This window comes from Corapipo altera, unplaced genomic scaffold, assembly GCF_003945725.1.
Source record: "Corapipo altera isolate COAL_440 unplaced genomic scaffold, ASM394572v1 161, whole genome shotgun sequence".
NCBI classification, from domain to species: Eukaryota; Metazoa; Chordata; class Aves; order Passeriformes; family Pipridae; genus Corapipo; species Corapipo altera.
In genome coordinates, this window is record NW_020884979.1 from 1,181,712 (window position 1) to 1,199,121 (window position 17,410).

Genomic DNA, 17,410 nt, shown 5'->3' on the forward strand with positions numbered 1-17,410 from the left:
CCACACAGGCAACATTCTCTTCTCAGCTGGGCAAAATAACATTATTCAAGAGCACCCGTTCAAAAATTGAATAGTTATTTATTGTTCCAGAAGTACATTGCTCTTTTATACATATTTCATAAATGATACAGGATTTTACACATGTTCCGTTTTTTTGTTTTTTGTTTTGTTTTGTTTTTTTTTTAAAGAAGGACTTTTCTCCATGCTCCCTCCCTCATCCCAAACACACACCAAGGATTCAGCTACAGGATTGTGTTCATTTTTTTTTCCCCTTTAAAACTCATCACACAAACAGGATAAAACAGATAAAAAATAATCACACAATGTAATTAAATGGAAAGACAGAAGGAAAGGGGAAGGGAAAAGAAAAACAAAACTAGAAACATGCACCCATTCGGTCCAACATGCCATTGAGTGAGAAGAGGCAGCAATCCCAGCTGTGTTTCCACATCTGCAAGGCACCTGGAGTCTAATTAATACTGAATTAATTTCTTCCCTATTTTTCCTTTTTGTTTTTAAAACTTGGTTCTCCAGAAAAAACAGAAGCCTCTTTCCATGACACAGTGAGGAGGAGTAGTAGTGAAACATCAAAAAAAGCAGCCAGCCTTTCTGTATATAAAGCTTAGTGTCCTTCTCCTACCTTCATCCTGTCTCCAGAGCATTTATCAGCAGGATGCTAAACCAGACTTGACCTGCTTTGAATGAAGAGATGTTTTATCTGCTTAGAAACCAGCCAGCCTTGGCTAGGAGAGAGGGCAATGGGTTGACCTTCCTTCCTCTATTTCTTTTCAGCTAAGAACAAGAGATGTCATTAGCCACTCCTAAGAAATTCTGACCTGTGGACATAAAGTTCATTTAAAGCTACTTAATCAGGGGAAAGTGCTAGAAAAAAATCAAAGTTCTATGTCTTGTACCATAAGAAGCCCAAGGCTCTCAAAAAGCCTCTGGGCAAGGAAAATGCTTTGACCATATATGAAACCTTTTATCCCATTGCACAAGCAGTCAAATATCCAGTTTCATCACTCCATGTTCCAAAACTGTGCATTTAAAAGCAGGAGTCATGATTCTGCCACAGTTTTGTAATCCTTTAAGCCTCCATAATTTCATAGTCCAGGTGGCTATCAGATTTGGGGTAGGAAGAGGGGAATCTCCCTCCCTTAAGACTGAATATAAAAAACCTCTCATGCAATGCTGCCGTGGATTTCTAGAAGGAGCTCAAGGGCATCGGGATGCAAAGTTTATATAGTTATTATGGAATAATCCAAAATATCAATTATCAAATGTCCAGAAGAAAACTCATTCCTTCTCTCACTCGGCTACAACCAATCTGTGCTACAAATAAGCAAAGGAGGAAGTCAGTGGAGCACAGGGGGTGGGCTGGGAAGGGGAAGCTCACGGTTTTCCAGTAGAAAGCAGTCTTGTAGTAACTTTTATAAAAGAGACCAGGTCTGAGCAGAAGTGTGCGTGTTAATGGCGGTGGAGGGCAAGGTCTGATCACCAGCCAGAGCTCCAGGTGGCTTGGATTCTTTGTTCTTTTTTTTTTTTTTCTCCTTTTGTTGTTTTTGGGTTGGTTTTTTTTTTTGAGAGAGAGAAAGAGAGACTGGAATCAGGTAAAGGAAAATTTAAAAAGCTAAGCAGGCTGCTGGTGTCTTATCAAGAGGCAGACCCTGCAAAGCTGGAAGAAGACACCCCTACACCCCAGCATTACATTCTTTCCATGAACCCCCCCAATCCTGTATTTGTACACAATTGCCACTCAGACAGATTGTAAAATATGACTATTTGCCAAGCCCTTTTCAGAAATAACATTCCACAATGTCCCATCTTCAGATTTAGGATATTTCCCCCCCTTTACAGTCCTTTGTCTTGATTAAAGGTAAAAACCCTCCACCCCCCACACCACCTCCCAGCTTCCACCTGCAATGCTTTAATTAAAAAAGGCAAGAGCTATGAACAGGTTTTTGGCCGGGGTTCAGAGCTTCTTTGCTGATCAGTCCTTTTCAGAAATTTGCTGGATGGGCAGATGAACCTGCAGTGGGTCTCGAAGCCTCTTAAGGTCCAATTCTGCCTGAAAGTAGAAGACACGTTATGAAGCAAAAGCTCCCAACACACCTTCCCCCTCACTATCATCTCCCTTCAGAGAACTGAAGGTTTTCCTGTCCAGAAGGAAAGCGTTTAAAGAGTAAAACAAAGTCACAAGCTCTTATCTGGGAAAATCATTCTCAGCTGTCCTTCTCTGAACTTGCATGCAGCCACTTCAAGGAATATGGGAGGGAAGATTTGATCCCCATAAACTCAGTGGAATATTTAAAAAAAGCCCCAAAACAACAAATCAACACCCCAACTAGATTAGTGGGGATGGTTGATTACAGAAGAGAAGGAAAATACCCAAGAGTATCTGTATTCAACATTCCTTATGCAGTTCCTTCTCCAAGGCAGGGGGAGAACTCATCTTGCCCTGCATATCCTACACTGTCATTTCCAGAGCCTGGGAATAAAGGGATGACACAGAGCAGTGAAAAACAACATGGTAGCTCTGCTTTCTCTGCTCATGCCACCCTTCTGCAGAAAGGCTCAGAGAAACACGAGGAAAGGTCTCTACCTGAGTCCTTTGCTGAGCAGATCCCACAACGTGGACAGTCTGCCAAAAAGTGTCTGTCTCCAGAATCTGAGAAATCTGCCCCCCATTGCCTCTAACAATACAGCTACATTTTCTGAACATGATTTTCCAGCACTGCAACCCAGTGCACTGAAGTGCTATGTCAGGAAGACATGAACTGAATGGATGCAAGTCTTCATTCCTCACTAAATCCATCTGGTGTGTAGGAGCTGAGAAGAAAAGAAATCTTGAATTAGGCTCCTCTGAGGCATGAAGTGTCTGAAGTAACTCAAGACTTGCCAGCAGTTTCTAAAGGGCCCTTACAGATGGATAAAGACAAGTGTTTCAGGTTGATTTATGCATCCAGCAGTTCTGTTCCTGGGAATATCAAAGCTAACTCAGTGGTTGTGCTGGGGCTGTGACAAGAAAATGGGGTGAGAACTTAAAATACATTCATTCTTGTTTGAGGTGTGTCTATTAATAGTAACTAAGAGCTAGCAAGCACTAATTTCTTGGTCTTTTTTCCAGAAAAGTTCTTGTTACCTGAGCAATTGCATCCTTGAGTTGATTGTATTTCTCTAGATCAAATCGTGTCTTTTTGGCTCCTTTATGGAAAAATAGTAAGTACTGTCTGTCTCTGGCATCTGGATAAACATATTCCTAAAGAGAAAAATAGGAAAGAAGATAAGAATAAAGGCACACTGGGATGCAACACAGGATACCACCAGCACAGGATGGCTCAGGTGTGTTTGGAGAGGATGAGCAGTTTCCAACAGCAAAGGCACAAGACCAGACAGCCTGGTCTGAGGGTGACCCCTGCCAGCAGCTCAGCCCCCACTCACTCACTCTCCTGCAGCTGGATGGGGGAAGAGGATCCAAAGGGGGAAAGAAAACCCCAATAAAAACTTAAGTGTCAAGATAAAGACAGTTTAATAACTGAAGGAAAAAAGCCAGTAACGTAAGAGTGATGCAAAAGTAATCACTTGCCACCTCCTGCCAGCAGATCAGTGCCCAGCCAGGCTCTGAGCAACAGCTGCTTTGGAGAAACTCCCCCCACCATTTATAACAGAACATGGTGTTATAGGGCATGGAACACCAGTTTGGTCAGTTTAGGGCAGCTGTCCCAGCTGTGACCCCTCACAGCTCCTCACCCACCTCCAGCCTGTTCCCAGGGGTGAGGAATGGGGGCTTGGGAGAGGGTAGATCAAGGAGGAATAAAAATCAGAGAAGGCCTTGGTGCTGTACAAGCACTGCTCAGCAACAGCAAAATCACTGGTGGGTTATCAAGGCTGTCTTGGTCAGTCTTGGTCCCCCCAGCCAGACCCAGTACAGTCAGGCATTTGTTACACTCCAGCAGTGAGGTACCATCGCCTTCCTCCTGTCCCAAATGTGCGAGTCCTTCCATGCAGAGAGAACAAAAACTAACACATTTCAGGGTTCTGACACCAACAGGTTTGTGGGAAGAAAGAGGAAAAGGCTATAAATACTGCCCCTGAACTGATGCAGCTAAGAGACCCCACCTGGAACACCCACAGCATCTGTTCTGATGGCCTTGTGACTGTAGAGACTCTTTGAGTCCTCCCTCCCTCATTATTTTGGTGGGATTAGGAAGTGATGAGACAAACCATGTACTAGAAAATCCACACAGAGTCTGTCACAAGGATTACAAGGATCCAGAGAGGGATTCTTCATCTGGATGGGAGGCCAGATCCATGAAAGGCCTAAACAAAAGCATTTCCAACAAGATGCCTGAACCTTGTTCTCTTGAAAAGGGCCAACACGGATTGTCAGAGGGGTGGGCTTCCTTGAAACTCAAGAGGTACCTCATGCACCCATATCTGTCTGTTCTGACCATATCTGTCAGCAGATATGTATATATACTGCTGTATAGCTACAGCAGTCAGTCACCAAACATATAAAAGCATTTTTGGTAAGACAACCACAAACCCAAGCAACAATCAGCAGCAGAACACCCCACAACCACACCCCACCAAAAATTAAACAAGCGGCATCTTGGTTCTGACAGGAGAAGGAAGGGGTAAAGCAGCTTCTAACAGGCCCAGCTCTGCTATTTTCCTAGGGAGGAGAGCCCAGAGAAAGCCTTCTACTGCAGGGTCAATGCCAGCACAACAAGTCCTACCTGGCGGGTCATTACGAAATAAGCATACATTGCCATGGCACTACCATAGGTGATGAAATAGGTGACTGGCTCCATAATGTCCCAAGAATATTCCCACCAGGTGAGGCGGGCCAGAATCCCAAACTGAGTGGCCATGTAGGCCAGGCCTCCCCACAGCACCAAGGTTGTCCTCTTCTCTGCTTTCCTGCTCAGCTCCATCCTTACCTGCAGAAGACAAACACGCACCTTGTAGTCTCAAAAATAACTGTGTTAATATCCTTAAGAGATAATGTAGAAAACAGTACTTTTTATTAATAGTAACTTTAAGTGGTTTGAAACGTGAGTTGAGTCTACATTATGCAAACAAACCTAAACTTCCTTTCCATCAGTATGTGGCCATCACCCATATTTACTCTGGGTATGCTCTGAATGCCTCACAAAGGTGTTTATTTCTTTATGTCCAGAGATGTTCTGTTGCATTAGCCCCAGTCTTTGTTTACTAACAAGCTCATTTCCAATTACTTAAAGCAAAGAAACAAAATACTTCCACAGGAACCAGAAAACAGACATGGTTTGGTAAACACTTACTGTGCCTTCTGCTTCAGTAATCTTTAAACTATCTGAAGCATGGCAGGGACCCAATTAAAACCTTGAAATAAATCAAGGCTGCACTTAAGAGAATGAGTAAAACACACTGAGGAACTCCTCACTTTTTCTAGTGGTGCTAGCTGCTCCTTCAGCTCCTCTAGTCTCCCTATCAGCTCCTTCTCTTTGTTCAGCTGGTGCTCCTCGATGCTCAGGGCTGTGTACAACTGCTGAACCAACGTCTTCACATCATTCAGCGTCGTTGCATTTTCATGGCTTAAGAGCTCTAGGGAAAAAAACAGACACTGCTTGACACACATGTACCCACAGGACTTCTCACACACCCTCGAGAAACTGCTCTTAGTTTGTACAGAACTGTCTGTTCAACAGTGAAGTCTTTGGAAGAGATCCACCACTCTCAGACAATGTGATTCCTTTAAAAGAAAACCAGGCTTTACTCTTGGATACTCCTAAAAACTTCATAAGGACAAGGAAAAGAAACACATCCTATTAAGCATGCCAGATATCAACAGCTGCTTCTGATCCATATTTATAGACAGCACAAATGAACAACTAAACTAGTTATGATCCATCACAGCAGCTGTCAAGACAGTCAGAATTCAGAGCACAGACTGTTGGCAGCCCCAGTTATTGATGATGGCAACTGAACACTGAGGGTTAGTGACCCCACGAATGTCTATGATCATTACTCTGAGTATCAATGTCAAGAAATGTTTCCCAATATTCTGTGGGCAGTGAATTCTCCCTTCATAGTGTTTAGAAACAGTGGCAGGGCCATGACCCAACAATGCCTTTACCCTTGCATTTCAACACAAAAAGGATTTTTAAAGCATACAAGTTTGTAAAGGAGTTGTGACTAGTGGTACTGTGTTACACACTCCACATGCAAAAAATAAGTTTCAAATTAAAGGAAAAGGATCTTGACATTAGCCAAATAAAGAAACACATTTTTTAAAAAATAGTTTTGTAGCATCCTTGGGTTTGTACCTGAGGTTATCGTCTCCAAATATGATTTTACCAACTCAAAAAGACATGGGCAGCTTAAGTTTTAAGATCAGCAGCTCTTCAGGGAAAGAAATGACTCAGTTGTCTATGCCAAGGCACACAAAGCACATTATATCCCCCTTCAGTTAAGGGGTTCCTGTTCCCCTGTGAAGGAAAACCTGTGTTCCTACTGACCCTCAAAAAGCATTTAAGATGACAGTGCTGTGGCATTTCTGTTCTAAAACACACGAGGTGATCCTGTGAAAATGAAAAAGCAATAGCTGAAAAGTTTAACAGAACTAATCTCAACGCCTATTTGAGGGCACATTCATTTTAGAACAAACTAACTATGGAAATCTCCTTGGCAAACGTATCCTAGGCAATGATTTCCTGTAGCCTTGGTGATCCCAGAGCTCACCTATCAGTGCAAAATGGGCGTATCCTACAAGGGTGACAGAGCAGAGCAACTCCTTTGTGTGTGTGATATCCAGGGATTCAGATGTCCGGTCTCAATGGAGAGTTTTCTGTTGAGGTGCTTTTAATGAGACTGGAAAAATCCATCTCTAGTAGAGGTCAGTCTACCCCACATTTAGAGGAGAAACAGCATCTCACCCCATGCTGCACTCCCAATTCCAGGTTCCCAAATATTAGGGACAAAGTTTCCCCGAGTCAGAAATTTCTTTTTCGCCTTGGCAATTTTATGTCGTGAACAATAAAATGCTAAAGTACATTTTTACTGTTTTCCTTTCCAAAAAGGCCCTTGGAAGCCACCTACATCTACAGAGGAGGAGGAGGGCACGTGTCAGCAGGTCTGCCCAGACATCATCCACCCAGGGTGGTCTCAGACCCAAAAGATGTGGTCAGTCTCCTGATTTCTGATTGATCAACTTGTTTTAAATATGTTGCCTTCTTCAGGCTGGTCAAGATGATTAAATGATCACCGATTTTGCCTTCTGAATGATTCTGTTCATTATCTACTGCTTGAAGAGTGGAAGGCCCAAACATTAGCATTTCTTACAACAATAACAGAACAAAAATCCCCCCCAGCTGTGAGACAAGCAGAGCAGCATTTCCAAAACTGCCCCTTTTGCTGCAGTCCCTCAGAGGTGCAAGACCTGGGTGCTCAGAGAAAGAGGAGAGGGGCAGATGCAAACACCAGGTTCCTGTCTCCACCTGTAACGCTGGAGCATCTCAAAAGCTTCTTGCAAGTTTTCACACCTCGAAAATTACACACATCCAAAGCATATTATTGAAATGGATTTTCTCATTGATTCAAAAGAGGTCGGTTTCCCTTCCTATTTGATTCTTGTTAACACAACTTTGTGAGAGCAAGGTCTCATTTATTTGACTGTTTCAAGGTTTATTTGCAATATTCAAAGTATCACACTCAACTGGAAGCAATGTTAACTGTCAGGGGAAACAATTTATTCTTCCAAACCAGACAATCTAAGTCTCAATCTAATTCCCATTTTGTATTGTATTCCTTCAGAATTAATTAAATTACTTTTCAGTAATTAAAAAAAAAAATTGAAAATTTTAGAAATGAAAAGGAATTGCATTTCTTTGTTTATCCCTCCTGGGGGGCCAGGGGCATTGGCTTTGAGCAGAATGAATATCTGCTTTTCATCACTGATTATTCAGATATCACTGAATTAGGCACCAAAGGCAAGGTCAGAAACTGCAACATTTCCCTTCAGAAATACCACTTCATGCTCCTGAATAAGTTAATAAAGCATGTTGCAATTAAGCAGGGAACTGCACACTGAAATTTACTCCTGATGTTTGCCAGAGCCAGGCTGCTTTACCTCTCTTTGGTGGTCTAACGTGGTATGTGACATCGTTAATGATCAGCTTGAAGTCATCCAGCAGAAGCAGGTCTATGCCTGTGGAGGAGGCCACACGTGTGCCATCTGTAAGGACAACACAGACCACCTGTTACACAGCAGGGATAAAGGACTCAAACATCATCCCAAACCCAGCTGTTGGGCTTCTGTCCTTTCCCACGGACAACAGTTTCCATCAGGACGGAGGAAATGTGACACATGACTCAGTTTTCAGAGCTAAGACAAGATCCTGCTTCCCTTGTACCACCTTCTACACCCAGTTCCTGGCAGATCCATTAGAACCTCTAAGCAGGTTGCACAGCTTGCACCTTTCCTACTAAATAGGAGGAAAGTCACCAAGAAACACCTCTGTTAGGGCTGATTTCCTTGGCACACTGGACTGCACAGGCATAGTTAACAATATTCTCACTCTAGGAAGGGCATTTCTACCTTCTGCTTTTTCACTGAAGTCGAAGAACTCGCCCCCCAGCAAACTTTTACTTCAAAAGCAGCGAGCTGGCTGCAAATAGCAAGTAAATCAATGAGTCTGTAAACAGCAGTACCTGCTGAGTAGATTGCAACCCGATCAATGCCTCGGTCCTCTGCCTGCAGCTGTTGTAAGAACACCCCCACAGAGTCCGAGATGGGCTTCAGGGTGAACTGGCAGCGCTCGCGTCGGGACGGAAGACTCACGGAAATCACAGGTAACCCGTTTTGGTAAACCACTGTCACTTCTAAAACATGGCAAAAATACAAGGTGACCATTAAAAATTAACTCATCTTCTCATAGTAGTTCTCTATTTGCCCCGTGGAGAAAGAGGTAAACGTGGTCATAAGCTGAATATAAAGCAGACTAAACTTCTGGTTTTATCAGGACGTGTGTCCATCAAAGAAAAACTGAGGGATATCTGAGGTTTTCTCTCCCATTAACTTGGCAGAAAAGTTACTTACTCTAAACTCAGTCACCCTTATACTAAAGGCAACATGATATGTAAAAGTCAAAACATGGCAGCACAGTATGTTTAGTTTTTGAGAATCAAACCATTTTGGACTATGGAAGACAAAACACCGCAGTTTATTGGGATTTACAGCCCAGGACACAAAGGCAGACCGTGTATATTAGCAAACATCAACTTTAAATGTTTTTATTCTTGTTTAGTTCTGGTTTCCTCCTCTTTGTCCTGAGGCAACAAATATTTAAGAGAGCAGTCAGGAGCACGAGGTTGTAGGAAGCAGCACTCTGAGTTCAGGCTTCAAGGTCATTTCATCTAAAATTCATGGGATCAATACTCTTTGTACTTCTCGAGACAGACATTACTATTTAGGTGTAGACAGAACAAGATTTTTCCATTTCTTTAGTTCTGTCAGGAGCATTTTTCCAAAGCATTCTTAAGGGTTTCAGGGCACCTTTCTAAAATCCATAGTAGTGACCTGCAAAAGAACTGTAAGCTGGTTATCATTTCACTGTCAGAAAGACAACCCTGCTCCGTGTGCTTCAGGACATCCATGCACAGAGAAGTTAAAAAGGTTTCCAAAGCCCTCTGCTCAATCACAGCCAGTCAAAGCTGTCCTCAAGGGCAGTAGTTGCTAAGATATAGCAGGGCACCTAAAAATGATCTGATTTTTATATGTATCTTCATGTGAAAGCCTACGGTCTGTTTTGTTGCTCAGAGTGTTTCCACGTCTCAAGGATGGTGCAGTCACACCCACCCACTCTGCATCTGCCTCAGTATTCCCACCTGGTGTAGCTTTGGTCAACTACTTAAACTCATGGATTGACATGCTAACTCAACTTAAGCAGCTAACACCAAAACTAGTCAGTCAAAGAAGTCAACAGGAGAAGAAAGAGAGGCAAATAATGTTATTTTAACTACCAAAGGGAACTACTAGGACAGGTCTTGGAGACACCTTTCTGAAAAGGGAGGCTCGTGGTTGTTGAGAAAGGATGCACCAAGTGCACCTGAACGAAGGCAGAAGAGTTCTCTTGGCCTTCTGAGCTGACTGTCATCCACCTTCATGAACCAAAACAAGCATGAAAAGGGTTTTTCCCTCTTCCAGAGGACTGCCACCCCGAATTCCTTAGGGACTAGGTGGAAGTGACTAAGTATGGACACCTAAAGCATCTTAAGAGGCCTCAGAATTTGCAAACCTATTAATGTCTGTTCTCAAGACTCAGACACCTGCCAGGATTTTAGTAGCTTTAGTGTTTCGAAGCTTAGAGCTCAGAGACAACAGACAGATCTTTCCTGGGAAGAAATAAAGCAAGCTGCCAATTTCTTTGGACAGTCAGACAGATGTTATGACACCAGTTATCAGATTTTTCTGGTTTTTCACTCAAGTATTTGAACAAGAGACCGGTAAGAAATAGATTAGCATTAGCTACACTTGTGATAGCAGGCTCAGAAGGAGCAATCCACATGTTTAGAAGCTTAAAATAGCCACTTCAGTATAGAACTCATTGGTTCTGTGAGCAGCATATGCAACAAACTTGTGCTTCCATAACCACGGAACACACACTTGATTTAAAACCCTGCCTGGGTCACAGGGGCAGTGAGGCAGTTTGCTGCAGAGCAGGAGATAACAATGTTTGCATGGACACTTTTCTGTGTATCCCCGTTGCTACCACAGCACAACCACAGCTCCAGCACTGCCAGCTCTGGAGGAAGGGCCTGCCAGCACCAGCCCTGCTGCTGCATTGTAAGAGTCACCAGTGCTGGTAGCACACACAAAGCCTTTCTTGAGGATTTCCAGCTCAGGTGAAGTATTAAAGACCAAATTATTTCCCTTCAAAAGACAGGGTTCACTAAGGCTGAAAATACAGCTGCTTTATGCTTTGCTTGTAGAAGTAATTCTCTAGCTTAATTTGCTGGTGGGAAAAGTCCTCAATTCCAGTGTGATCCTCTCAGCACCTCCCACACAAGCAACGCTGGTCAGATTTTTACTGCATTGGAGAGGGAAGAGCTCAGAGGCGAAGAAAGGAAAGAAAGAAATCCAAGGGACGTGTCAATAACACAAACCAAGCAGACAGCAGCAGACAGCGCCAGGAAAAGTTATAACCAGCCCCTGTGAGAGGGCTGCCTCGCTCTGCTCTGCTCCCACAACCCTGGCCATCACCTGCATCTACTTCACAAGTTACTAAGTGGACAAAGCATTTGGCATCTCACTAATCACAGAGCTACCATTTGGGCCCATCTTCGCTGTTAAGCCAGCATTTAAACACATGGGACAAGTAAAAGAAAGTAATTGTATACAATTGTGCATTTACAGACACCTACAACCCGGCCAGGAACGCTGCTAATTAAGACCACAGAGAATTTTAAAAGCTTTACACTCTATATTAAGTGTGAGGTTGCTTTGAGGTACAAGTTTCATTCAAGCACCACAAAGTTTTGACTCAATCACAGGTGAACTAGCAACAGGTCATGGGTATTTTTTTTTTTTAAAGACTTCTGGTTTTGCATAAGCAAAAGTATACAAAGAACAGGATTAAGCAATACATGAGGTCAAAACAATGCACAGTAAAGTTATTGGAAGAAATAACAAAAGGAATATTCAAGAAGAGGTAAAGTCATACCAGGCACACTGACATCATCATCCTCCCAACCTTTACATGCCCTCTGCACTTCTACCTGTTCAATCCCTCAGGTTTTTATTGGAGCTCTCCACAGCAGTCATGTTCTCTTTGTGTTTGCCCACATCACTGTCCTGGTAGAGGAAGTGACTGTGCTGGAACCCTTAATTTATCAGCTTTCAGGCCTTATTAACGAGCCTTAATGGGGAGAGGATGCACTCCCTGCTCGTGTCAGTCAGCACAAGTGCTCCAGTCTCCGTGCACAGCATGCCCACGTTGAGCAGGCAGCAAGCTCAGAGCTGCTCCTTTCCTCTGTGCATTCTGGCACACGGAGGTTTTTAAAGTTCCACCAGTGCATCCTTTTGCTCTGACAACCTTGCCAAAAAAGCTTAATGTTTGAGCTGTCCCAGAATTTAAATAAAGGAACAACAGTGCCTTGGCTTCACAACTTATTCACTGCAGCAAATGATGCTTTCCACTGCCTCAGCACACAGCTGGTATGAGCTGCACTTTTCTTACATAAATGAAGCCAAGAGGGCAGGCAGGGTCAGACTGAGTCAGGTTGGAAGGGAACACAGTGGTCATCTGGTCCCACCTCCCTGCTCCAGCAGGGTCATCCCAGAGCACATGGCACAGGATTGTGCCCAGACAGTTCTGGAACATCTCCAGTGAGGGAGAGACTCCACACCTCTCTGGCCAATCTGTTCAGTGCTCGGTTACTGCACAGTGAAGAAGCTTTTCCTCATGTCCAGGTGGAACTTCCTGGGCATCAGTTTGTGCCCGTTGCCCCTTGTCCCATTGCTCAGCACCACGGAGCAGAGCCTGGGCCATGGTCTGACCCCCTCCCTTCAGGAAGGACATTTACCCTGGAGGGTGAGCATCACACAGAGCTCACAGCTACATCAGGGACAAGCCTGGCAAAGAGATCCAGACAGTTGCACGCAATTCCATCTTTCTTTATAAAGCCTGTCCAGTTTTGTACGGACAGTTAGTAGAAAAGTTGACCATTGCCTTAATTCTTCTTGACGCCGTTCTCTCTGTCGCTTCCTTAGCTCCAGACTGGACTGCTGCCAAAAAAGCCTCAACCAGAAAAGGGGGCAGGGAAGGCAACCGAAGTTAGTGAAGCCCAAGCGAGCCCGGAGTCGCTGCACGTGTGTACTCACCATCAGAGGGCACTACGGTACTGCAATACACCACCCGCACGCTCTGCCAGGGAGACAGCCGCTGATGCACCTGGAAAACGCGAGCACAGCGAAAAGGACAAATGTTCAGAGTCTGGCAGGATCGCACCCAGTGCCACCTCCTGTCCCCCTCCCGCCAGCCCCTTCCCCAGTGCCGGGCTCTTCCTCCCATCCACCGCAGGGGTGGCCGCGAACCAGGAGCGCTGTCAGGAACAGCCTCTTCTTTTCCCATCTGTCACCCCACAGGGTTTCCCCCCTCAGCCAAGTTCACCTCCACACACCTCACTCTCCACACACGGAGCTGAGAGTCTGTACCAGAACAGCTGCGGTTTGTTTTCCTTAACGTGTCGTGTATTTTTACAGCCACACAGTTAATCAGTTTTAGGAAATCAATCCGGTTTACTACGCAGACATAAAAGGCAGAAATCACACAAAAGCATAGTCTTTAAAGGTTAAAAAAAGAAGTTTTAGCCTAACAGAGTGGACGTTCACAGAGTTGTGGATTAAGAGGTTCATTCTCTTTGGTTGTTTTCCATGCCAACGTGACTTTTTCCTTGTCCTTCCACAGGGAAGCCAAACTCTGAGACACAAGTAGTAAACACGTCTGTTCACAGAACAAATTGTTCCAAGATAAAAAGCAATAATTGTAATATTGAGCCATAAACACCCCCCCCCCAACAGCCCAATAAAGGGAGTGCACGAATGGTTTATATGCTCTGCAATCCTGGCAAGGGACTCATCTGTCCATGAAAATCTGGAATCAGACTGATTTAAAGTCTATCTCTTAGAATAAATTACACTAGTTATACGCTAATCCTCCCCCCCAACAGCAAAATTTTAACTCTGGCACAAAAGAGCCCTGTTTTAAAACAAAATAAGGCACAAAAGCAGCCCTCACCTGTCTATGGTGGGATGTATTTCAGTGGCCAGCCTCGGGTTTCTCAACAGCTGCATTCCAATTTGGGCATTCCTGCGGCCTGGGATATTTTTTTCTTTGCTGATTGCTAAAGCAGAGCTGCCAAACCCACGTTCCTATAAAGGTATCTCACGGGGAGGGGCTTGATTAAGTAAACTTCTATTGAAAGTTTGCAAACAAACCCCACGCTGTTGCTAATTTCTCTGCCAAATAGTCCAGACCTCTATATTTTGAGAGGTTGCCTTCAATAGTCTAATTAAAATAAGATTTAACTGCTACTTTGCTTGCCCTCTGAAGCCTGCTACGCAAACCAAGGATAGTTTCACAACTAATCTTTCTTGAACGCAGGACCTTTGGCCCTGATGGTCGCTGCATTGTCAGCTTTAGAAATTCACTTTGTGCTTATTTACACTTCATTTCTTTCAGTTTTGACAATGAAAATCAGTCAAGTCATTTTCAATTTTCCTCCTCACGACTGCATTTTCAGCTTCCCATGGTTGAGAATCATGAGGTAGCTCACAGGAAAAGAGAACTGGGCATTAAACAGCTCTAACTCAAGTAGGAAGTTGCATGTTTTGGCAAAAGTAATGTTTCAAAACCCCCCTGAACGTTGTGAACCAAAAGGCAAACTTGTCTGTTTAACATCTGAAAAACAGCAACTGGACTGACAGATGCCTGTGTGCTGCTGCTGAGCAACCAGGACCAGCCCCCACCTGAAAAAAAACAGGTTTAAAACTCAAAACTACCTGAGAGAAAACACAGCTACGGTCTCACATGGTGGACAAATCAAGCTCCACTGTCTTGACATGACTATTCTATTATGAAAAAAGTCAGAAGCTTCAATGATCAGAAGCTGCACCACATGCAAGACAAGACTCAGAACCAATTTTTACCTAAGAAGGAGAATTTTAATCCTTCTAAAAATAGTATCAGATACAATAATAAGTGGGCAGAATTCACACAAACCCTGCTGTCAGAGAGCACTACCCCAAAGACTGGTTCTGTACCTGTTTTATCCGATCCCACGGCACGGCTGCCACTGATATGTGCTTTTCAGTGCTTCGCTCTTCCCTTCTACACAGAATTAACTGCCCATTTTTTGAAACACCGCACAGCAAGAGTTCTACCTTCTACCAGATTTGCACGGCAGCCCAAAAAGCCAGTAGCAGTTTGCAGAAAAATCCTAAACCCCACTAAACCCGTTGCAAAATAACCATCTAACTGGAAGATGTTATCGGGCAGCACCTACAAAGACTTTACCTTAAGGCTGTGAGTACCTGACTCTGCTCCAGAAGCCTCCTGTCCTCATTCAGCACGGGCAAGAACAGAGGAAAAGGCAAAACAGGTTGAAAACACAGGGCTTGTTAAGTGACTCATCAAAAAGCTGAGGTGTCCCTGGATTTAACCACCTGGACAATTCTTGCATCCCAACATGGGCTGAACCCCTCTGTTTCACTAATCCCCCCAGGACTGTGCTGCCAGTATGTTTTACAGGAGAGATGCTGTTAAACTGCATGTATCTGTCACTCCTGCAGCCCTGGACTGTGCAGTGTAATGCGCGCTGCTGGTAGAATTTCTTATCTACAAAAACATTCTCCACTGGTCAGAAAAAGGAAAAAAAAAAAAAAAAAGGAACAAATGAATTCAAACTCAGCAGAGACAGAAATGTCATGATCTGCCAGCCAAGGTTAGCAAGAGCTTAAATAATCATCCATCATTTTTATTCCTGAAGGGAGACTGCTGTTTGAAAACTGAGATGGAGAGATACGTCTGAAGCCTTTACCTGATGTCTGCAGTTCAACAGCTTCATGCAGAAATACGGCAGAAAGCTGAGGCTGGGGACTGGAATGGGGCAGAGAGAGGAACTTGTTTCAAGCTTTACTGACCAGATCTCACCATCAGTGAGTCGACAGCTCACCCCTCCCTCGGCAGTGAAGTGTGGAATTAACTACATCCAGGCTTCAGCTGAGACAGACTTGCCCACCACTTCCAAAATAAGTAATATTTGGAGTGTGAAAAGCACCAAAGCCAGACCACCGAAATGAGAAGCTCTCAGCACCAGAATAACTTTCTGGGTCTCAAGAGAACATATTCAGGAATTCACTTTCCACATCCATGGGATCTTTCATTTTTCTGTTATCTGCAGTAAGATGCACGTTAAGATGCTCAGGGTTATGCAGCAGCTTTGCTTCCAGAACGATTAAGGGAGCAAGAGGGGGAAAAAAAATAAATCCCAGTCCCTTATCCAAAACTAAAGGTTCCTCCAGCCTTGTCCAAGCCTATATTGGACAACCCAAAGGTAAAAATAACAACATCTCTATAGGTCCTAATGTAGCTTTCTGAATACTACCATGAGTGTCAAAATTAATCAAAGTCCCACTGGAAAAATCAGCCCTTTAGCTGCCAGTGAGTGCTCTTTGATAGGAAAAGAGGGAGCAATGTGGCAGAGCTCCTGTTCTCCACTTATGCAATTATCAATGATGGAATGGTAACAACTCTGGGAGATCGAGTCTCCAAACCCTAATTAAGATCAGAAAAGAGGCTGTCCAGAAAAAAAAAAAAACCCAAGCATGAAAAAAGGTGAATATCAATCTAGAACCAAGTAAAAGAGGTTGCTAACTCATTAGCTGGAGCACCAGTGCAGCAAAAGCTGCAGAGCTTTTGTGAAAAACAAAGCACTCTCTGTGTAAAAATTTCTCACTACAAGTGAAACCTTTAAGGGACACGTTTGCAAGTGCCAGCAGCAAAATCTATCTTACAAATTAAGAAAAGGGCCTCCTTTAAGTGAGGCTGCCTGAAGTCTGACACGAAGCAGTTCACCTTTTCCAACAAGCAACAGCTATTTTCCTCTATCCTGACTTTCACAGCATGAAACACTGAATGTCTTTCCTGGCTCTAGAAGTGGTTGTTATCCTAAAACCTCCCGGCTGGAATCTCAGTGATGAGAACTGCCGCAAGGTTTCCCAAGCAGCCACAGTAACCAAATTACCACCTCAAAGAAGAGCTCCATTTATCCATCTTTCCCTCATTTCAGGGCTCCAACTACTTTTGCTCCTGAACTCTGTTACATTTCGGTCTCTCCAAAACAATACTTTGATCCTAAGTCACTGAGTCTCTTTTTGTCCTCCCATTTTCCTTCCCCTTCACACCAGCTATTAGCAAAGCAAAGGAGATACAGAGCAAAAACCATGCCATGACCAGAAACCTGCTGTCCAAGGGCTGGGATGTGTGACTTATCACCACAGCCAGTATTTTTGCACCAGCACGTAAGCTCTGACTGGATTTAAGCACATTTAACTGTGGTGGATTGACTGGGGCCAGCTGCCCAGCCAGCTGTTCCCTCACTCCTCGGGAGCAGGATGAAAGGATAAAGGCAGGGAGATCATTCACCAGCCCTTGCCGGCATAACAGACTGGACTAAAGGAAAGCTGATTTACGGCCAATTAAAGTAAATAACAACAAGAAACAGACTGAAATTAACACAAATTCCCGCCCTATCCCAACGCTTGATCCACGATCCAACTCTGTCCAGAGACCCTTCAGCCCCTGGGCAACCCACACAGCCCCCACAGAGACCCCTGAGCCCCAGACACCCCACACAGTCCCCAACA

The 17,410-nt window shown here is 44.0% G+C and overlaps 1 protein-coding gene across 3 annotated transcripts in view; it reads right to left on the reverse strand.

Moving 5' to 3' along the window:
• Window positions 1-58: 58 nt before the first annotated feature.
• Window positions 59-17,410, reverse strand: part of MCU (mitochondrial calcium uniporter) — an 82,060-nt gene continuing 64,708 nt past the window's right edge. For all 3 annotated transcript variants that reach the window (XM_027665639.1, XM_027665641.1, XM_027665640.1), the window contains exons 2-8: window positions 12,866-12,935; window positions 8,695-8,865; window positions 8,114-8,218; window positions 5,429-5,589; window positions 4,740-4,943; window positions 3,143-3,259; window positions 59-2,068 (exon numbers count right to left, since the gene is read on the reverse strand). In XM_027665639.1, coding sequence (XP_027521440.1) covers window positions 1,991-2,068; window positions 3,143-3,259; window positions 4,740-4,943; window positions 5,429-5,589; window positions 8,114-8,218; window positions 8,695-8,865; window positions 12,866-12,935 — 906 coding nt within the window. In that variant the 3' untranslated portion in view covers window positions 59-1,990. The remainder of the gene's footprint in view (window positions 2,069-3,142; window positions 3,260-4,739; window positions 4,944-5,428; window positions 5,590-8,113; window positions 8,219-8,694; window positions 8,866-12,865; window positions 12,936-17,410) is intronic.